Genomic DNA, 23489 nt, shown 5'->3' with positions numbered 1-23489 from the left:
TTGCAGTGCTTTAGTTACCTAAAACTCATAACCTAAAGCTGTCTGGTTGTGTTTTGCCCTCCTGGGCTTAGGTTTAAATGTTAATGTGGCTGGTACTAACTGCTGGCTATAAAATGATCATTGATTTGTGAAGGGTACAGTCTTTCAATAAATATAGTGGAGATACCCAACATAAAAGCTGCTTTGACTTCAAAAAATTGTACTAGAATTGCTTATATTTGAAGTCATTTGATTCCAAAGCAACTAGCACCAACTCTATGTAGGTAGTCTTAACTGTTGTTATTTCTTAACAGTCATACAGTCTTACAGTCATAAAATAACATTACATTGATCCAGAATCAGTCAGTCATTTGTCTTTGTATCACAATGCATGCTGTTTGGGCTTTGTATAGCTTGTATATTGATTTCTCTGAATATTACTGTTAGTCTTCATAGTCGCACTGAATGGTGGAATAAAGTAATTAATGAAATAATCTAAAGTATTTAAAACAATGACATTTTTGTAATTTTTCTTCTATTCAGCTGTAATCCTCTGATAATCATGGAGCCATATTTTCCTGGTTTTAAGCCCGTGCAGCAGGACTGTGAAGTCACTCTTGAACTCGCAAGTGAGGAGACTCAAAAAACTAGAAATGCACAAAATTCTAGGACGGGGTCTTATGGTGTCAGTATTAGAGTCCAAGGAATTGATGGACATCCTTACATAGTACTAAACAATACAGAAGGATGTTTGTCAGAAAATCCCCCTCCTTCTGGAAAAGAACAGCAGGTCATTTCTCAGACTGTAAGCAAGCCAGCCACAGACTCCAATACTGCTTTTAAGTTGGAGGACAAAACCAGTGAACGCACAAAGTTTCCTGGAACACAGCACATGCAACCCTGCATGCCTAAAAGCCTAAAGATAACCAATCTGGATGAAAAGGAAAACGAAATATCAGATTTTAAAGATGGAACAACTAAATCCTCCAATTTGTTGAACTTTCAAAGACATCCTGAACTTTTACAGCCTTATGATCCTGAAAAAAATAACTTGAACTTGGATAATTGCCAATCTTCTGTGTGCAGTAAATCTAAATCTTTTGCAGATGAAGATAAAACTGAAACAAAGCCTTGGATTTCCTCATCTAAAGTAGCATCCCTACAGAAAACAAACACATATCTTGCAGAGCCAACCAAAGCAAATTCAAAAAAGATACATTTGAACAGATCAGTAGAAGACCAAAATAAGCAGCTGTTGGATTGTCCCAGTAGCATGATCAGCCCCAATGAAGTGTGTGTTTCAGAATCATTTTCATCTGCAGGAGGATCCCCGTGTGTTAGTCCCACTGCTTATCCGGAGACAAGAAAACCTAGACCAGATGTTCTTCCCTTCCGCAGACAAGATTCAGCTGGGCCAGTATTGGATGACTCACGAAGATCATCGTCCTCATCAGCTACTCCCACTTCTGCAAATTCCTTATACAGATTTTTACTTGATGACCAAGAGTATGCCATCTATGCAGACAATGTTAATCGGCATGAAAACAGAAGGTATATCCCATTTTTGCCTGGAACTGGCCGTGATATTGACACTGGTTCACTTCCAGGAGTAGATCAGCTAATTGAAAAGTTTGATAAGAAAGTTGATCCTCACAGAAGAGGTAGGTCAGGAAAAAGGAATAGAATTCATCCAGATGATCGTAAAAGATCAAGAAGCGTTGATAGTGCCTTGTCATTAGGGCTTGATGTAAATTCAGATTATTTAGGTGAATTCAGTAAAAGCTTGGGTAAGTCAGCTGAGCACTTGCTGAGACCATCTAAAGTTTGTCTTCACAAGCAGTTATCCAGAGATCAAAAGTCACCTTCCAAAGTGATGAAGATTTCCGCTCGAAGTATTGGAAAATTGCAAATGCCTGATAAAGACACTCAGAACAGCAATTTCAATTCTTTGCAATACCATAAACAAAATGGAGCTGATACTGAGAGCTTGATGTTTAGGTCGTCTACACTCCCAGGACAGAATAAGAGAGAGGAAGTTAGAACAGTAACTTCTACTTTGTTGTTGCCAAACCGAATCACAATTCCGCCTGATTCAGGAGCCAAGAAGATTTCTGTAAAAACATTTTCATCCATCCCTAATATACAGGTAATTTTGAATTTACTCTTTAAGTTGTGGTTTACACTCTAGCATACTAAAACTGTCATATTGTTAAATGCGTATTCTTCTGCTCTTCATTAGAACAAATTCCCATCACAATACTTTCAAATGGGATAGCAGAGTTGTTCTGGAGAAATGTAAATACAAAAATTATTCCTGTAGTTGCAGGTGTAGAAAACATGGTTTGTAAAACAGCTTATTCTTGTATGGGTGAAGGAAGATGGTGGGGCCAAAGAAGATTATTGTAAGTGATGTTGTGATGATTCTTTAGCATAACTTGCACAAAAATAGAATCCTGAAATACATGTAACTCCATGCAAAATTATGTTTTCTTTCTTTTGGTGTGGAGTATGCTTTCTTCTTGCACTAAGCCAAAACTCCAGTGGATCTTTGTGAACTTTAGGTCCACAGTATGTAAATTTTTTCGTAATGGAATAGAATGGAGAACTTCAGTTGTACAGGTTGTATTTACAACCCTCATAGGATTGTATTTTTTGACGTTTTATCTTGTCCTTTTAGGCAACTCCTGATCTCTTGAAAGGGCAGCAAGATCTTGCGCAGCAAACGAATGAAGAGACTGCTAAACAGATACTTTACAATTACCTTAAGGAAGGGTTAGTAAACATAGTTAACTTTTGGAGAGGAGATTGTATTTTCTCAGTGTTTATTTTCTATTACATTTAAAACATGAAACTGTAAAATCACAGCTATAACTAAATGAAATGTCTGTTTCATAATTCTGTATCTCAGCTGTGTCCTTTAAGGCATTGTAGGATCTCAAAATACCCAGGCAATCAGGACTTATGTAAGGTATCGTACAGGATTTGATTAAATGTGCTTGACGTTTGTGAATCAGAATATGTTTTGTCTTTTAAACACTTCTGGAGTTAAACTTCATGTGTTATGGAGGTTCATGAAGAATTCAAATCATACCTCATGGGAGTTTAAGCTTGTGGATTTTTTAAACAACAAAGTGTTCTCTCTTAGGGTTTGACAGAAGCTCTCTTGTTGCTGTGCATTTAATCCTTTGTAATCTACCTGTAACTCTCTTACTTGGTATTTTCTAATGATAACTTATTGAAAGATGAAGGAAGGAGAAATGAATTAAAATATACATGATGCACTTAAAATTTGTTTGCATTCCTGATGTAGCAGGTTCTGGGAGCTGTTGAAGTATTATTTTCTGGTGCAGTAGTCAGGGCTTGAAAAATCTAATACTAATTACTTCTAATTTCAGTATGTTTGAATAATATACATGCTGAATACCTGTCTTGCCACAGCGATAGTCTTGTAGAAGAGAGTTGCAATTAAAGAGTTCAGTGATATTTTTTTTTTTTTTTAAGAAAACATTTGGAATATAAATTTTTTAACAGCCTCTCTTTAAAGGGTTTAATGAAATCATAGTTAAGATAATTTCTGACTGGTTCATATTAAATTTTTTTTATTTTATGGTGGTGATTTTCAGTAGTTTGGACACTGAATTTGTTTTGATGTTAACAAAATAGTACCTTTGATCATATAATTGCTTACTTGTACTGTATGTTTTAGAAGTGCTGATAATGACGATGCAACAAAGAGGAAAGTCAACTTAGTTTTTGAGAAAATTCAGACTTTAAAGTCAAGAGCTGCTGGAAAGACACAGGTAAACAATTTTTAAAGTTGCTTTGGCTTGTTTCATAGTGATTCAAACAGGGCTTTAAAAAATTGAATCCCCTCACTGCCTTCAATTAGATTATTCTTGTAGTCCCTCAGTAGTATAGCTTGATTTTAATCATGCACTGAGGTGACTTATGGGAAATCTTTTTGTTAACAATTAAAAAAGAATGTAAAGGAGTCTACCATGAGAACCTCTACATTTTGCTTCTACGTTTAAGGAGAGAGATGCAAACTTAACGTGAACATCAAAAGGGTTTTGGGTCGAAGAAAAAGCTAACATACATAGCTTTAAAAAATAATGGCAAAGCATCTTCTCATTGTAGTGACGTAAATAGATATATATAAGTGGAGAGAGTATTTTAATTTTTAATATAGAAAAGCAGTGATCTAGGATATTGTTTAAAAGTCCTGCTATGTGGTGCACTGTTTTTTCAGTTCTAAAGCAAAGTGAAGAAATGCCAAGTTGTTGCAGTGATGGCATAAGAAGGATTAAATGCTTACTTTTGGTGATTATTTTATTCTGGGCTATAATTAGTCAAAATGAAAATATAAAACAGATCTTAAGAAATTACCAAAAAACAGTGTTTGAAAATCTGTCTTGACATATGAGCATGAATCCCTTTGTTGTCCATTTTGTGTAATTGGTGATATCTCAGTCAAATTTGGCCCCAAGTATTCGTGATTTAATTCCTATGTTGCCTAATTTGAATTTTTCTTTAGGTTTGTATATTTTCTGTATTATTGGCAACATGCCTTTAGCAATTACCAAGAAGTTTTATGAAAATAAAACCATGGTTCCTTTGAAAATACTAGCTTGGCTTGACCCATATGAAAAGTCCCTGGTGAGCTCAGGCAATTGATGCTACGCTTTATTAACCTTCCTTGTAGCTTTACTTTAGATTTTAAAAAACAGTTGTCAAAGAAATCTTGGCTTTGTGGAAATAAGCATCTCTATTTAATTGTAGGTTTCGGATTCTTCAGCTGAAGTAAAAGCATTGGTGGAACAAAAAGCAGAACTTGAAAGGAAAGTGGAAGAATTAGAGAAAAAACTGGATCTAGAAATTAGGGTATGGCACTTTGTTGTTATAAAGCATTTGACTATTTCAAATATACTGTTCTAAGTAAGTGACAACTGATCAATGAGCTGAATCTTTTTTGCTTCATCTTCTTTTTAATCCAGATATACCTGTGCTTTTACAGAAGACTTTTTATTTTAAGTGTAGTTGCTCATAGCATAGTTACCCTTTTAAAGAAATTTCTTTCTTTGTATTTGAGAAGGAGTTTGGAGCAGTGAATAAAAATGTTAGGCACATGCACATAAAATTTCTTAGGTATCTGCAGAGGTAAATGTTAATCTGTTGGCTGCAGTGAGGCAGACATGGAGTGAGAGACAAACTGTATTACTCATTAGCTGCTGTTTATTAATTACAGCGTTATTTTTGCAGTGCTGAATTCAAAGTGATTAAGTACAGCCATGCTCTGAAGACATGAGAAGGACAGCTTGGCTTCTTTCGGTTTGCATTTTGAGTCTGTGATGAGAATCAATATACTTGAAACAGATTAGATAGTACTGAGGAGACTTCACTTCTCACATTTCTAATAAAAATCGAAAAGCAGTGCTTTTTGTGTTTTAATAAACACTCCAAGCTTTTAATATTCATAAATTAATAGCACTTCTACAAGTGAAAAATATCAAAGTCTTGAAATGGCTTCTTTCATATAATAAAAAAGAGCCTTTAATTTATTTATGCTTAGTCTATTATCTTGCTTAACTTTGGTGTACAAAATTCAGAATCGGCAAAATTCCAAAGAAGAGAGAGATGCTACACGAGCAAGCCTGAAAGATCTTCAGCTGCAACTTGATGAAAGTATATGTGAAAAAGAAGCCTTAAGAAAGCAGCTGGAAGAAAGCGAGAAGGAACTCAGACAAAACCTAGAGGAGTGAGTTAATTCTAGAAAAGTTATTCATTGGAATTTGTACCTTTTCTTAAACCTTTTAGGTTAAAAGTGCCTGTGTCTTCAGAGTATGTTAATGGAATCAGACAGAGTGACGTTTGTTATTGTAGGAAATGTTTCTACTGTTTAAAAACTGCGTGTTTTTAGAATATCTGGAAGGAAAAGAAAGATTCCTGAATTCACAGTCTTCCTCTTAGTGTGAATTGCTTTTAATATTTCACAGTCATAATATATAGTTCAAGTCTTTAAAATATGGAAACACTTGAGTGCCTTAGTCAAGAACATAGTATCAGTTTTAAAATAAAATACAACTTTCCACTTAAATATCTACTTAAAAGAGTTCTTATTTTTCCTCCTCTGACATTTCATTTTTCTGCCTCGTTATATCCCATTCCTTGTGAGGAACATGGGATAGATACTTGTATCTTTTTAGTACTTGAAAGAACAAATTAGAATTTCTACAAATTAAAAAATCCTGTCTGATTTTTCCTGATGAGGCTTTTTCAAGTGAAGATGGAGCAGGAGCAACACCAGACTGAGATCAGAGATCTTCAAGACCAGCTCTCTGAGATGCATGATGAACTGGATAACGCAAAACATACTGATGAAGGGGAGAAAGATTTTCTGATTGAGGTTAGTTATAAAGTACCAGAAGAAGGATGAAAAAATCGAAGGAATTGCCTGAAAAGTGGGAACCAAGATACAGGTAGAAGAAATACATTCCTTAGCTTTTCCTATTCTATCAATCCAAAACAATATACCATTATTAGATGACCTAGGAAAGGATGTTGTAATAAGTACCTTAACACTAAAAGGAATACAAAGTGTAAGTACCATCATTTTACAGAATAGGAGAACAAATAACATAATGGTTGAGGGACAGCTGAGTTATCTACTATTGCCAGATAATCATCTCAGTCTGTTTTATCAATTAGATAGGATTTTGATTTGGACAGGGAAGATCAGTTTAAAGAAGGTGTACGTGCTAGCAAGGCCAGATGAGATTCAACTAAGAAAATTAAAAGAACTCGCCAAAGCAGTCTAAATTGTTGACTCCCTATTGCTGGGACCAGGGAGAGAAGAGAAGGGATAGAGTCTGAAGAGGAACAAAAGAGTTACGGGTTTTCTGTCACTTTGGGATGAAAGAGGAATTGGCTATAGCCCTGGTTATAGTAATATACTGATGATGAAATAGAGAACACTGCTTATTAAATTTGTTGATAAGGGTGTGTAAGAGTATCAGTGCTTAATGGTTCAAGAGGAAGATTAGAATTCAGAATTATCTTAATACTTTGTAGTACCAAAACAATTAACTTCTCTTGATACTAGTGCAAAGAACTAGCTTAAGAAATGGAAGCTGAATGTTAAAATACAAAATAGAGAGCGAAAGCATAGGCGGTAGATCTCAGGAATATTAAAGCTGTTTGTATGCAAGACATGCTGAGTAGAATAACTACCTTGTTTTGTATAGGTGAGATTTGATTACTCTCTTAAATTATGGTCCTAAATCTCAGGCACTGCAGTTGAAAGTTGTACATAAGTAGGGGAATATCTGGAATGATGGTGATAGTACTGAAAAACATTACCTGTGCAGAAGGACTTTAATCTGAATGGAGGAGTGGGGGAAGAGTCAAAAGCACATCTTATTTAACATTGCTATAAAGGAGATAGTGATGAATTTTTCTATGCTGTGTGGGGATACAGTAAGAAATAAGAGACTTAGCTGCAGAGATTTAAAGTAAGTGTTGGAAAACATTTTCTATCAATATGGATAATTAAACAGTGGAACATGGCTATCTGGGTTGGTAGTAGAATCCCTTTCATTGTAGGCTTTTAAGGACAAAATAGATGATGTGTATTAGGAATGGTTTAGATGTACTGATCCTGCTTCAGTGCAGGGGAAGTTTACATTCTTTTTGAAAGTGCAGCTTGAGAAATACCAAATTGGATAATTCTTGAAGCTGTACATTTTGTATTGTTGCTGTTATTTTATTCTGTGTTTGTATACATGAATGTGTGTATTTATTCTTCAGATTCACTGACTACCCACTTCCCTCCCAGCAATTTGTACAGGGGAACATGGTGGGAGGAGGAAGGGTGTAAAGGTATGGACTCGGTTGGGAAGCACTTGTTTTGTCTTCAGCACTTGCAGAAGCAACTTTATTCTTTCCAGCAGAAAAGACAATAGGGAATTATCATTGGGTTCACTTCTCTTGCAGTGTGGGAAACAAAGGTTTTTCTTTGTTCTTACCTACCTCTTTGCTACAGAAGGTAGGACTGAGGGAGTTGTTAAATAGCAACCTTAGTTTGACTCCTGCTTTATTTACAGACAGCGTAACATACACCATCAAAATCTTTTCATAGTTTTGCAGCATCAGATATGTTGACTCGTTATAGAAAACATCAGCTATATGTTAGACTTCTAATAACCTTAGGGTTTAGTAAATTTTTAGCTTACTATAAAAACTGCAAAAAATACGTCAGTCATACGAAACGAAGTTGGCCTTGGGGAGCTTATATTTAGATGCTTTTCTTCTCTGAAACACAAACAGAACATCCATTGGAGCTATTTGTCAAGTAATTGTGTTTAATTTTGTTCTTTAGGAGCTGATGCAAATGAAGCAGGATCTGCAAGAAGTATTAATAGCAAAAGATCAACAAGAAGAGATTTTGAGAAAGAGAGAGCGAGAGCTTACAGCTTTAAAAGGAGCACTAAAAGAAGAAGTATCTAGCCATGACATGGAGATGGATAAACTTAAAGAGCAACATGATAAAGAATTGCTCAATCTACAACAGAGCCTGGAGAAAGCAACAGAGGTGAAATAAGTGATTACAATTAATCTCTGCAGGGAAAAATCATACCTCTCACAGATGTCCCATACTAGATGCTTGCGGATACTAATATTTTCTTAGCAAAATAAATAGGTAAAGATTTGGGCTAGGAGATTCTTAGCTGCTGCTAAGTTTTATTTCATACACTTATATAATGTTTTGATTGTTTGTGGCAACTGAGGTTGTGGCCCTTTCTTCAAGCAGTTATTTACTGTGTTTGCTTCATTGCAAACTTTGAGAGAGAATAGATGGGAGTATAGTACAGAGTACCATTTACTTGTCTTGGGTTAAATGGGATCACTGAAACCTTGAAGATGCCCTGAAGAGTGCTAGTGTGCTTTGTCAATGATGCTGTTGAAATTACAGTTTTGGAGCTTGTAGCAGTTCTCTGCAGTTCTTTGCAGCTCACTGTTCCTACCTTCAGCTCCTTGCGTCACGTCCTGTTCCCTGGTTACATTGTCCCACCTTGTCCCTTGAACTACTTACTACTAGGGGGTTTTTTGTTTTATTCTGTGTCCTTTTCATTTTTTGAGCTTGTCTTTTTTACTGAATGGTCAAATGAGTGCCAGCACAAGGGAAACAGCAGGGAGTGGGTGTCTGGAAGCAGACAGGAGGAAAACAGAACTGAAGGAATTGCCTCTTCCAGCATCAGCAGGAAGTCTTTGTGAGGGAGAGAATAGGAGTAGTTTTCAGATGTGCATATCTGTTACTGTTTTCCAAAAGGCGTCCTTTGTGAAGTTATCTTTGCAGAGACAGCAGCTAGGAATGTATTGAAAGATTTTTTTGTAAGGGAACAGTTCTCATAAAATTTTGAGCATTTTTACAGAGTTACTTGTGTCTTTTCCATATGCCCTTCCCTCATTTTATTTCTGTCAAATGTTTGAGAAAATTAAAGGCAGACTGTGCTTGACCAATGTAAGTCAAAATTGTAGGCCCGGTTTTATGCTTAGAAACGTCCATGCTAATTTATATCTTTTACCCATACCTCATTGGTGTTAGGTGAGTTGCAGTTATCCTGCTAGTCATGGCCAAAAACATAATGTAGAACTGAATTAAAATTAACCTTGAAACTTGAAAGAAGTTTCCAAAGCTTTATATGCTTTATGAGCGAATTAGGAGCACATATGGGAGATGCTGGATAGATATTGTATGACTGAATTCTGATAAACAGTATTCTTTACAGGATTGTTTTTAAATGTGCAATTTTCTTCAGTGGTTCGAAAAGTTTATATACCCTGGTTTGTTTATGCAGCCTAGGACTTCTACTTGAGGTTGTTTGGCTTTGCTTAAATGTGTTGTTTCTCTTTGTTTACATCATCACGAAGATATTTGACTCATCTGAGCTGCTTGAACTGAATTCTTTTTTTTTTCTTTGGAGAAGTAGAACATTTAAATTATCATTTTTTTATTATACAGTAATTGTAGTGACAGCTTAACCTCGATGAACCATCTTTCAAAGTTACTGCATGGTAATTTACTGTATTTCAATTATGGAACTGTAATTACGACTGACAAATGAAAGAGTAGTCTGTTTGGCATAACAATAACACAGTCTGGGAAATGGCTCTATGACTGGGTTGCTGTAGCTTAGAGATAGTTATAAATAGCATTTATTTACTTGCATGACATAGTCTATTTAATAGTAAATTTAATAAGATGTTCAAAAGCTAAATCTAATTAATTAATGTTGCTCTAAGCACCAGTGCTGCACTTCCGATTTTACTTCAAGTGATCTTTGTTGGTTTTATTTTAAGTAAAACTTTTATCATGCATAATTGGAAGGTAGTTTTTTGTTTTAATCTCACTAGTGTTAGTACCCTTAATGATTTTTTTGAAGCCCAGCATTATCTCTATGCCTGCTGGTTGAGATTAGTTGTTGAATTTGATATATCATCTATCAGGAACGTATAACCAGTCTCTGCAGGGAGTTAGATGAGTGATCAGCTGTGATCTTACATATGATCTTAATTATTGGTCTTATAATTTATCTGGAATACCCAACAGTGTGTGTAAAAATCATGTTTTACACAATTGAAGCTGCTTGACCTGTTAAATTATTTTTTTTTAATATTATTGCAAGCTGGAAACATTTATATCAGATGGTGGGATACAAAAAATTTACATCAAAGATTAGTGGAAAGGGCTGTTCTGTTGTGTTTAATGAGGAAAACAGGTGTGTAAATGCTGTAACAGTGGTTTATCATACAGAAAATATGGATACTGATGTCTGATAGATCAGGGTATCTCAGAGTTTGTATGTACAAGGTTGTTAGTTCTTATGTTGCTTCTATATCATCCAAATTGGTACACTGAATAAAGGTGTTTTGTGATAATATGTATTGGGCCAAAAAGGAAGTTTTTGCAGGGAGAAAGGAAGTAATTTTTGTGCCAGTGTTAAATCAACAGAATTTTTCAGCTGCTGCAGATGTCAGATAGATTGGCAAGTAATGTACAGTGCATTTAGTCTGTGTGATTAGAATGCCACATAGATCTGTTTTGAAATCATGTTAGAAACATACTCAAGGTTATCTGATAGGAGAACAGAGCGGCATTATTTGTCATGTGCAATTCTGTTCTCATGCTCACTGATGTGGTGGTAGGTTGTGGGGTTTTTGTTCTTTTTTTTCTAAATAGAGATTGTTATATAAAGCCACAGATATTAAGATATTAATTTTCTTTGCTACAGTTTACCTTTTTAACTCATTTTTGTGTTATGTCTTTTGCTTGTGGTGGTCTCGAGATGGCTGTGATTGTTCTTAACTTCATTGCTTTTTTGTTAAGACTGAGACCAGACTATTTCCATTTAACAATAGTAAAAGTTTTACTCTTCCATAACATACCTCTGTGGGGTAATAATTACCTTTAATTTAATAATAAATTAAAAAATTAATGTCTTTCTAATTAAAAATTGATTTCTTCACCACCGCAAGTGCTAGAACAGAAATGAATATGAATCCCCTCCTGGTTTTAATGTAGTACAAAAATTTGTATTATTTAGTCTGACCCTACAACGCAACAGGCCAGAATTGTACTACTTAACCATGAGTGTTCTGTCACTGTAGATGAAGTGCCACTGTTTCAGTAAAATTTGGAAATAGCTTTTGGAATGTAGTACTGTAGGTAAAAGGTTGTAGCAAATTGCAACTAGTACTGTTCAAATTCCACTGAAACTGTATCAGCTCGGGAGTGCAGTTGCAAACTGCACAGCACTGTCTGTTTTGAGAAGCAGTCTGCACAAATGATGTTCAGAAAAAGCTGTAATCATCACATTATGAAGAGGGTTATCTAAGCCTGATCTTGACTGATTTATTCAGGGTTCATCATACTTCTGACCTTGTCCTCAAAATGATAAAACAGACGCTCAGACTTTAGAAGCTGATTCATTTATCAACACATTTAAGAATGCAATGAAGCTTGTGGTCATGTGAGCTTTAACTGTAACGTATGTGTTTAAGCCATGTGATATGATTGAAGAGAAGAAGGAATTTTACTAGAGCAAGTGGTAGGAACAGTAAAAGACAGTGGTTACCTTCTGCACATGTTATGAACTAAAAGTGTACTGCTTTAAAATACGAAAATAATATAAAATTTTGAGAACTGTAGATGAGAACAAGCTTTGGTTTTGTTTTTGTTTTTTCCCCATCTGTATGATGTGATTGTGAATTTAGGTGAATCTAGCACAGAGCTGTAAAGAACTTTGAAATGAAAGTTAATATTGTATCTTTTTCTACCTAACCTGATAATATGATACTACTTCTACAAAGCTAATAGAAATCTGCCACATAGTTTTTGTTAAGCCTCTGCTCTAACTTAAGCATTGTAAATGATTCAGTGGTAGAAACCGGTTGGTAATGGATCTAAACTGTATACAGAGTCAAAGAATAGTGGAGTGACTGGTCCAAGTCAATGTTTCCTCTTTCATGACCTGCCCCTCCACCCCCTTTCATTTTCTGCCTTCCTTTACCAGCCCTCTAAAAGCCTGGTATGTTTTTGATTGATTTCCAGTGTGGTCCTACAAACACAGATGGAGTGGGGGAAAGAGAGGGAGGGTGCACAGGCAGAAGTGTGATGGTGGAAGGAAGGCTGCAGGCACTCCTTAAATAGGCATCGTTATTGGAAATGCATATTTTAGAACTGTATGTGGAAAATCTGGTAGACAGATTTGATTTGTTTTGCTGTAAGTGTCTGTTCTGTGGATGGAAAGGAAGCTGTTTGGTAATAGCATCATGCATGTTTTTAGGCACCCATTAAATGAAATACCAAACAAGTTACGGAATATTAGCTGTGTTGTCAACAAGAATAATAAACATGCCTCTAAAGCGCACTGAAGATGTAACTTGGTGACTTTGTCTTTGGTGCTAAAGCAAGCTTTTTAGGTTCCAGCTCCTCTGGTCCTTCATTTCCATGCAATTTACACCTCCGTTTATTTAGTGGGGACATGTGTTTGTTTGGATGCAGACAGTACCATGAAACTACAACTGAGTGTTTTTTATACTGTATGTAGAGTCAAGAAAGTCTCTGAGCAAAACTGTCCTGCAAAGTTCTATTTGAGTTGGATTGGACCACATCTAAACAAGACAAAAAAAAAAAAAAATCTGTTTTACCTGTAACAGTCATTGGTGCTGGTTTTGGCTGGGATAGAGTTAATTTTCTTCACAGTAGCTAGTATGGGGCTGTGTTTTGGATTTGTGCTGTGTGAAACAGTGTTGATAATACAGAGATGTTTTCATTACTGCTGAGCAGTGCTTACACAGTGTCAAGGCCTTTTCTGCCTCTCGCACCACCCCACCAGCAAGTAGGCTGGAGGTGCACAAGAAGTTGGGAGGGGACACAGCCAGGACAGTTGACCCCAACTGGCCAAAGGGATATTCCACATCATATGATGTCATGCTCAGTATATAAAGCTGGGGGAAGAAGAAGAGGAAGGGGGGGACGTTCGGAGTGATGGCATTTGTCTTCCTAAGTAACTGTTATGTGTGATGGAACCCTGCTTTTCTGGAGATGGCTGAACACCTGCCTGCCGAGGGGAAGTAGTGAATGAATTCCTTATTTTGCTTTGCTTATTAAACTGCCTTTATCTCACTCCACGAGTTTTCTCACTTTTACTCTTCTGATTCTCTCCCCAATCCCACTGTGGGGGAAGTGAGTGAGCAGCTGTGTGGGGCTTAGTTGCCGGCTGGGGTTAAACCATGACATCATTTCACCACTGTGAACCTTATTCAGCCAGGACTATTTCAGTTAGTCTGGGTCAGGAAGGGGGGTTGTTTGGGGTGGTTGGCAAGAGCCTGTGCAGTCAGATGCTGCTTTAATACCATCAGGAGGATCTCTAATCCTTGTCAGCAGAAGGCAGTATATGTATGTTCAGGTAGTTTGTCCTGTGAAAGTGTATGTTTGTTTGTGTATGTGTGTGAAGTGTTTGACTGTGTAAGTCCATTCAGTAGGGTACAATGTGAACACAGAACTAGTTAATATTTTACTCTAGTCTTTGCAACAACTTCTGACCTTGAAAAAACTTAGTGTAAGCCAGTCTGAGTCTGTCATGAAACATAGCTAGGAGGATAATATGACATTGATATAGCTGCTGGTTGAGAGGTTAATACTTTCCTGGCTCTGGATTTTATAACTGTGTAAATGTTAGGTCATGCCTATATTGGGAAATTTTGTTTCATATGCTCTGTGTATTAAAAAAAAAAAAAAAAAAGTGTGTGTGCATTCTCAATTTTAAAATCTAGGTATTTAGAGCTTTCATTACATCTCATAAATGAAAACCTAAATAGTTTTGGAAATAATATTAAGGATATGATACAGTTTAGATCAGTGAAAATGGCTTTGCAAGAAAACTAAACTGTCACAAGTGAATAATTTTTAACCAGTTAATAGAATGGTTCTCGCTGAAATGGAAGGAAAGACAGTCTGACCTCTTTGTAAATTTGTGCACTTGCTTACTGAGTAATCTCTTGAAGTACAACTGAGGATTCAGGTTGGTTGTAGCGTATCTCGCTAAGAGAGAAAAACACACTGACCCTTTTAATAGGTTACTAATGATAGTTAGCATCCAAAGGCATAGCCATGTGTTAAAGCAGTGTAGGCCTCATTTTGAGATAATGGGAAGAATTAATATAACCAGTGTAAGGTAGAAAAGCAGTAAGTAAAGCCATTTAGGCCATTTAGTCTCTTTTCCAGAAGCTTGGGTTTTGGGGTTTTGTTGGGTTTTTTTTTTTTGGGGGGGGGGGGGGTTGGGGGACGTGAGGTGGTAGCCTAACACTCCATTTTTCTTTTAAGGAGTTTTCACATTCCTTTTTTTAGAGGTATGAGATTTTATTATCCATGCTGTCCAATGTTACTGTGTCATTCATCCCAGGGCTTCCAACTGCTTTAAGAAATAGTGTCTGAGGTTAGAAGAATTGCCTAAAGGTACACAGTGGGGAAAAATACCAGAACTACAAACAGAGCTGCAAACAGAAGTAAAGACCTGTTATTTGCATTCATGAGCTTTAAAAACTAGATGACTGTACCTGAATAATACTGATTTCACAAGCTCTCTTTACTGAAGAGCTAATAAGGCTTACAATTAAAGGGCTGTCCCTATGTTGAGACTGAGTGTGTTTGTCTTTTTTCCTAGGGTGTCAGTCTTTGGGTGTAGGTTGGTGTTGTTTTTTTTTTCCTTTGGAAATCACCTGAATGTTACCTAGGGAAATCAGTGTCTAGTTGTTTTATTTAAACTTGATTTGCTTAGATACAAAAAGGAGAGGAAAAGACAATAGAAAGGGATTTGATATCTCCATCACTGCTATCCCCTCAGGATCATCTGAGGGAGCTGGGTAGACCTGAATCCCTGAAGCCACATGAAACTTTTTACATGTAGCTCAAGAAGTTAAACAACTAGTCCAGCATCAACCTAAAAAAGGTGGCCCATGAGACTTTAGAGTTGGTTTCAGCAGACAGTATCTTCCTTGATACCTTAAATGTCCCACACCAGGAACAGAATGAAGTGGACAGCCACGCCATTCCCTTTTTTCTGGAAGATTATAGTGTCATTTACTTTGATTCCACAAGTATGAATATGGAAAGAACATTTGAAAGTCTGTTACTTCCATTAAAAAAAACTCCTATTTGTGCTCTAGCTCATTTTGAATGGAGATTTATTCTTTAGATTTGTACTTCAACTATGGAAATTAAAGAACAAACAGTTAATTGGTTGAATTCAGTTTTACTCAGTTGAACTTGATTCTGAAAGGAAATGTAAAGGTTTTTAGGAAAATTGGCTGAGTTTTGCCTAATAAACATTGAATCTAGCCAAAATTTAACAGTTCTAATAAGCTGTGAATGAGATACTTGGCTTCCCCTGACTTTAGTTCTTCCTGTATTTTGTAAAAGGACTCTAAAGGTCCCATACTGTGCAGTCACTGCCAAAGGGGAATTTCACGAGTTGAAACACTGAAGTCAGCCAAAACCATTTTTTAATGATCAGTTACACAACCACTCTCAGGTCTTTGCCAGTGTTGAGGGTGTGGTAAAAAAAGGTGTGGAGCCACAGAACATTTTCTGCATTCCTATCTAAGAGGGTTTTTTGCTGTATTCAGGTTGAAATAGAATATTTAATTTGCATTTCAAGGACCCTGTTTGTGTAAACCCAAAGCAACTGGACCGAACACACAGTAATGGGTGGTGGGAAGGATTTGGATGCCTTTTGTACTAACTGAGCTTCATCTCTGATTCTTTAAATCTGTTCGCTGCTTGCACCAAAGTTGAGAGTAGAATAGTATATACATATATTTGCTTTACTGAAATTTCTGCAACAAAGGAGTTGGAACAATATTTATTGCTTTATTTATATTTGGTCTTGACTAATTTTAATATTTTTTAAAATGTTTCTGGACATGTATACAACTATATACAAGGACACAAACCCAAACTTTATTAGATTCATTTCCTGTTAGGCAAAACATCTGAAAGGAGCAGGATGACAAGTCAGGGAATTGAATTTCACTGCTGAAGTTCCCTTATGGAGAGTAACTTCCTTAGCCCCAAAGCTGAAAACTAAATGCCACATGCATATGAACTCCAGCAGCTGTGACTATGTGGACTCAGATAAGCAGACCTGCGCTAGGTAAAACTTTATAAATCAGGTGTACATACCAAATCAAATAGTACACATATGTATATGTGCATGCATTCTCTCGCTTTCTTCTCATCCATCTGTTACGAGTTAAAAGTAGCTTTGTACTCACTTAAACACAATTTTAGAATATTTCATTTATTAATGTTTTTCAGACTTTAGTCGGTTCCTGCACTCAGTACATACTATTAAAAACTTCTTCTGAAGAAAGAATTATATTGATTATTTCACAAACTTTAATTCCTTTTCTCAGCGTAGCTGCAAGCTCATAAGTAATGTTATTCCCCATATTAAGTATAGGAAACTAAGAGGTAGAGAAACTACTGTCAAAAGGATCCATTAGTTGTGCATGTTCAAATTGAGGTGCCTAGGTTAACACAATGTTAATCATTATATAGTCCTTGATATATTCAGGGTACAATTTTTGCTGACTTCAGTTGCAACTGTGCACGCAAGACTTTGGAAACCAAACCCTAGTGTCTCAAATCAAGTACCAAGGAAATTAAGGAGCATGCAGTTTGTGATCCCCTCTGGAAAGTTTTGGTTGAGTGACTTGCTTCAGGAGCTCTCTGGCAGAAACAAGAATAGAGTCCAGATTCTCTAGGGCTGTATTTGGCTACCTTAGCTGTGAAACTATCCTTTTTCTTACTGCCTCACCCATTTCTGCAGTGCTCCTTTATTTCTGCAGCAACAGCCCCGTTCACTGTAAACTCTTGACTTGTTCTCAAGCTGAGACTAATCCTTTAAGCTTCAGAATTAAAATGTATGAGAACTATTAAAAAATTTTGGTGGTTATTGACTGCCATAGATTATTTTCCTCCATGTATGATCTTTTTTTGTGGTCAGAAACTGATTTTTTTGCAGCGGACCTTTCTTTTAGGATTTGATAACTTGTTTTATTCATGGTGGTTTGAGTCCACTGCTGGGGTAATAAGTAAAGCTACTGCATGTGCAGTATGGCACAATGACAATGTCAGAATGAGAAGCTTATCTTTAAGCAGTCACAGAGGACTTTATATTGTGGGACCTCATCATTACAGCTATGTTTTCTTTCTTCTAAACAGGCTTCTCTTTCTTTTTTCAGCTTTTTTCAGAAATTTGCAACCCATTTCCAGCTTCTTTTACCTAATCTCTATAGCTTAAGTCTGCTGATAACATTTGTTCAGTCTTAAATCATGAGTTTAAACATGATAAAATTTGAGAAAGCATAATAAAATATTTCATGTATTCAAAAATAATAAATGAGAAGAAGGTATGAGTGTGTTTTAAGAAGTCTGCAAGGATGTGGGTATTAAGAGGAAGGTATTATTCCTTCAGAGATTGAAGAGATGGAAATCTTGAATGTAAAACAGGCTAAATGTAGGAAATAGAAGGCACTGAATGCCCTGGAAGACAGACTGAGGACAGACAGATTGGAAGGAAAGACAAAGCAAATACAGGCAAACAAGCATAAGGAAAATGCTATAGGGTTTTTACCTTACATAAATATAATTCCATAATATATAGTAAAAAGTTGGTTTACTAAAACAGACTGCCACAACTAGCAAGTGGGAGTAAAAATAAATAAGCATGTTTTGTATATCATAGGGGAGAAAGTGCAGTCTTGGAATTGAGATATGTTAGCTTTAAGATCCAAAGAGCCCACTTAAATGCTTGATACAATTTCTGCCCTGCCCCCCCCCCTCCCTTTTTTGGGGGGGTGTTTGGGGTTTTTTGTTGTTTGATTGTTTTGGTTTCTGTTTTTTTGTGTGGCAAATATGTCTGAATGTACAGTATTTCATTCCAGCTTTTGTCTTCAAGAATCTTGTTTAACCAGTTTTATGTTACGTTATGTAATTTTTATAGACTTAGTTAAAATGATTGCCAAAACTTCACCAACATCCCCAAATATTAAATGTAAAGGAGTTATGAATGGGTACCAACAGGAGTCATTAACTGATGTAGTGTCATTAAGCCTTAAGGACCTTTTGTTAACTCACACTGTTTATGTGCAGCACCGTTACAAATAAGTCATGTGTGGACTGAAGGATATGGATCCACAGCACAATCTGTACATGTGAGTTCTCCCTGTCTGGCTTTTTTCCTTATTTGTACTTACTAGCCCTATAGTGTTCAGTTATCCTTCTGCTTTCATCCTCATCACTCTAACCCACTCTAATTCAATGCTTTTGCAAACAGCTTTCAACTCCTTTTTTGAATGTGTGAGCCAGTCACTGATTTTTAAATGAAAGCTGTGCCTTGCACATGTAGACAGAACCAGACAAAATAGGATTACCGCTGGCTGTTAGCATATAGCATCTGTTGTACAGTTTAAACTGTCTTATGCTGTTGCCACTTTCAGTTTTACCCTATGAAGTGCAATAATTTGCATTCAGAATTTATCAATGTACATAGAAATTTCTCTGTAATTTCAGTGCAGTGGTTTTCATATCTTCTACTGGCATGTTTTATTAGGGGAATTTTATGCAGAATATAGTGGGCCGTCTCTAATGACAGACTGATAAATTTAATGTATGGTCTCTACGTGAGTAATATTGGCTTCTAGTTGCTTGGGGCTGGTTGAGTACACTGCCTGTGTGGTAGGATTCCATAGTCAAAGGAGACAACAATCTTTCTGCTTCAGCAGTGTCCTTGTATGATTTGATAGCTGCTGGCCTGAACCTTATGTAACCGTTCAATATATGGATAGGGATCTCTCTCCAACAGGTTCTCCCCTAACGGTGTCACTACAAGGTCTGTCAGAACTACGTTTCGGTGCTTGTTTCCTCTGCATATCCTTTCTAACGATACCGAGGCTCTTTTCTATCATGTTCACCTGTCTTCCCAAGAGAAGACCTGGAGGGGAGGTAGAAGGTGACGTGGGGTGCCAGATAAGACTAACAGTGGAGAATAGGAGAAGGGAAGAGGTGCGGAGTTTTTTTTATACTCTAACTTTCTGTGGCAATATGCTACAGGATATGGCATGTATTGCCAAAAGCTATTATAACCCAGAAGCTTCATTTATGCCAGTGAACAGCTCTGCCTGCAATTCTCATTACACTGGGGATAAACTAATATAGGCTTTTTTCTATCTAAACCCAGCTGTGTAATTTGACTCTTTTAGAGAAGTGATGCTGTGCGTGCATTTTCTACTCAAAGAACATGTAAATTGTATTTGTGTGGTTTGACTTTGTTTAAATTTCACTATCAAATTGAAGATACTCATGTATTGTTTTTTCCAATATCATCCTGAATGATATCCTGAAGGTGATCTTCCATACCTTATGTGTATAGTACAATTGTGTAAGGTAAACTGATAGGATAGATACTCCTTGTGTTTCTTTTCGGTCTTATCTGAAACAAGTTGAAAAGATGTTGAAACAACAGTGTACAGTGGAATGTGCATTGTGAAGGAAATTTCTCCTACTCTCCCCAGAAGATATGTAAGAAAAATGCCCATTCTCCAACTACAATACAGTAAAGCTCCCCATATATACTAAGAGATTTTTCGTACTATCTTGGAAAAGTGCGTGTGTGAGTGTATATATTTATTGTTGGTATTTTTTAAGACATACCCCTTCCAGGTGAAAAAAAGGAATTTTGTACTTAAGGTGTTAGAGAATTTGTTTGGGAACAGTTTGTTCATGTGAAGGTGTAAGCCTTGTAATGATGCCAAGGTCATTAGAGACCTGTGGAGATCTGCTGGTTAAGTGCTGGTCACTCAGGCAGCTGGAACTTTAGGCAGGTTTTACATATACAGCCAATTTATTTCCAAGATTTTAAATTAGGTTAATAAAGATAATACTTGCACCTTGCCCTTTATACCTCTCTACCTTTTATATATATTCACCTAGCATCTTGCTAACTTGCTGAAATACATAGTGAAAAAGGAGAGAGAATACCAGTTTAGTTTAATTTTAGTGGCTGGAACAGTATCCTAAGATACATACAGCAAAAGACAGGCTGGAGCAGATCTCTAGATATGACTGCATCATTGTAGGTTGAACTTAATTTTGAACCTGTTAGGTTAAATACATACATAAATATACACATAAATACATATTACCTATGTAGATCTGGGGGGTTTATTTGATTGTTTGCTTGTGTGTGTGTGCATGTACTTCTAAGTAAATAATGCTTCCTGTGTTAGGAAAGTAGAGCAAACCATGGTAGATGAGGTAGTGGAATCTTCAGGTACAGTGTGGGTCTGTGCAGCCCTGTGTAGGCGGTTGGATGAAAAAGAACAGACAAATCAACATTCCTTTCCCTGAACTCCCCAGCATGCCTCAGCTGCTTTCACTCAGCTCCAGAAAGGGGAAATGAGACAAAAAGGAGCCACTGGTGGAGTGCTTGCTAATTAGTAAAACTTTGCTCTATGCTAAAAGCAAAAATTAAAGGAATATATAAATGCTATTGAAATTTCATTATGTGAGAACTTAAAGCATCAACAGAGATTTGTTTCAGAGCTTTTAACTAGTCGTGTACTCAGAAGAACAAGTTTTTTCAGTATTTTCAAAAGACCAGAACTTGTCAGCCTACTTATGCTGCCAGTTTTTGTATAATAAGTTCATTGACCCTGTAGACAGTCTGAGTGTTTTCTGAGTTACTGCTTTATCAAACTAATTTGCATGATTTTAAAGCTGTTGCTTGCTAGAAAACAATCTAGTGAGGGTGCACTTTGTAAACACCCTTTATATAACTTTACTTATTCCTTTTGGGGGTGGGGAGGGGAAATTGGGACATACAATCAAAAATAACATAACTGAAAAGTGATTTTCATGCTTTCATGAAATATTTCACAAAACAGATTCTTACCAAACTACTCTGTAGGATTTCTTTTTGTTTTCAGCCAAATAAACACAATTTCACATGCAAAAATGTTATGCTTCAGTAATTAATGTGTAATTACCTATTGTCACCAGATAATGTAGAGGCCAAAGGTATAAATGGATTCAAAAAGAATTATACCTTTATACCTATGGATGATACCTTCATGGAGGAAAAACAGTGAGAGCTGGGAGTGTGTAATGGGGAAAGGCTCGCCCCGTAGTCCTTCCTCTTTTTGTCCATAAACATCAGCTATGGCCGCTGGAGAGAATACTGCTCTGGATTGACTTGTATGTCTGTTCTGGTGTTCCTACTGTTGTTTAGGGTCTTAATGTAGAAGACAGTGAGCCTATACATGAGAATCAGATCTTTGTACAGAGTATTGCTTTGTATCAGACCCCGAATGCCCAAGAGCAAGAACTACAAATTGTATCCTGGATTATGTTCTTTGGAGGGGATTCTGACTGACAAGTTAACGAAGAGCAAAGATTAAATCCTTCCAGCTCTTTACTCCTCAGAATTGTTTACAAGTACATACCTGGTCTGTGTTATACTATAACAGTATAGATAGTATAACAATATAGATACATACTTCCACTCATAGTTTCCACAATAAATGGTAGGGTGTTTTAGAGAGGATAAGTGGTGCGACTAAGATGATGATTAGCTCTGAAAAGTTACGTGCTGCAGCCAGTTACCCTGCCAAAAAAAAAAAAGAAAAATCTACCACCACATGTGATAAATTGTGATTACTAGTTTGTTATAATTTGTCTTTGTTCTGTATATTGATTTGAGTTTCTGAAAAAATACAAAATGTATCTTTTTGAAAACAAGTTGAATTCAGTAGCTAAACTCCTTCCATCCTCAGGCAGTAACTGAAAACCAGGCAGAACTTCTACTGAGTAAGTACAGCTCCACATGTGGGCTGTATGATATGCAGGTAGAGCTGCACCAATACCACCGTAAGGTACTTCCAGTCTCTATTGCTGGTTCATGCCTGCTCACTGTCTGCTCTTCTGTGCTGACACAGCGCTTTGTTGGGACTATGTTTTGAAATGGATTGGGGCTTTTTTCCAGTAACACCTTCCCCCCTCCCCTTTTTTTTCTTTAGTGTCAAGATATCTTTATATTTATCTGTGTGTGTAAATATTACAGTTGATCCTGCTCCCTAAGTTGACTTATTCTGCAGTCCCACAAATAGTTGCATGGATATAAAGCATTGTATGTAAGTGCTTAGAATAAGCTTTGGGGCAAGACTGCCTAAATTTTGTGTTGCTGTGGAAGACACTCTTCATCAATATGTTCTTCCTTAAAGGTCCATGTGGCTTTTGATATATGTTAAGTTTTTTAGATTACTTGGAATTACCTAACAATGGGATTTGGTAATGAAAATTTTTTAGGGCAATAAAGAGGAAAATGTTAAGCTGAAAATATGTGATGGCAGGCATGAGACTGTTCAGGTGTTGTATGTTACTTTAGCATGTAGGTAAGCCTGAGAAAAAAAATGTTCCTTGTGTGTTCTCCCATAGTAACATGAATAATAAAAATACATGTTTGTAATGCATACAGACTTTAAGTTAAATTCTTTGTTGAAATTTTAATTTTATATTCTAACTATATTTGCTGTGGTGCCATATGAAAGTTCTGTTGGAAAACAGCATCTTTTTTTTTTTTTGTTAAACATGACATAATTTGTTTTCGCTAGAGTGCTGCTGTCCTTGCCAGTGAAAGAAACGCCGCACAAGAGGTGCGAAATAGTATAGAAAATCAAGTCAAAGAGCTGACTGAGGAAAATGAACAGTTGAAGAGAACAGTTGATGAGTTAGAGAGTAAAATTCAAGAGTTGCACAAACAAATTGATAATATGAAAGGAGAAGAAAATTCAGTGAAGGAAAAAATAAAGAGATATGAGGTAAGTTAAGAAAACAAGCCCCTTAAGTAGTCTCCTTCCTATTTGCAAAGGATACATATGCATTATAGAAC

The 23489-nt window shown here is 36.4% G+C and overlaps 1 protein-coding gene across 2 annotated transcripts in view; it reads left to right on the top strand.

Moving 5' to 3' along the window:
* Positions 1 to 529: 529 nt before the first annotated feature.
* The window catches only part of CGNL1 (cingulin-like 1), a 46549-nt gene continuing 23589 nt past the window's right edge, over positions 530 to 23489 (top strand). The window contains exons 1-8 of one of the 2 annotated variants that reach the window (XM_009321586.1): positions 530 to 2125; positions 2657 to 2751; positions 3686 to 3779; positions 4759 to 4860; positions 5586 to 5734; positions 6247 to 6382; positions 8354 to 8566; positions 23212 to 23418. In XM_009321586.1, the coding sequence (XP_009319861.1) occupies positions 542 to 2125; positions 2657 to 2751; positions 3686 to 3779; positions 4759 to 4860; positions 5586 to 5734; positions 6247 to 6382; positions 8354 to 8566; positions 23212 to 23418 (2580 nt within the window). In that variant the 5' untranslated portion in view covers positions 530 to 541. The remainder of the gene's footprint in view (positions 2126 to 2656; positions 2752 to 3685; positions 3780 to 4758; positions 4861 to 5585; positions 5735 to 6246; positions 6383 to 8353; positions 8567 to 23211; positions 23419 to 23489) is intronic. The other variant, XM_009321585.1, reaches the window with a different exon arrangement.

This window comes from Pygoscelis adeliae, unplaced genomic scaffold (assembly GCF_000699105.1).
Source record: "Pygoscelis adeliae isolate BGI_AS28 unplaced genomic scaffold, ASM69910v1 Scaffold183, whole genome shotgun sequence".
In the NCBI taxonomy this organism is placed as follows: Eukaryota; Metazoa; Chordata; class Aves; order Sphenisciformes; family Spheniscidae; genus Pygoscelis; species Pygoscelis adeliae.
Note: the sequence above shows the minus strand (reverse complement) of the source record. Positions and strands in the feature narration are given on the sequence as shown.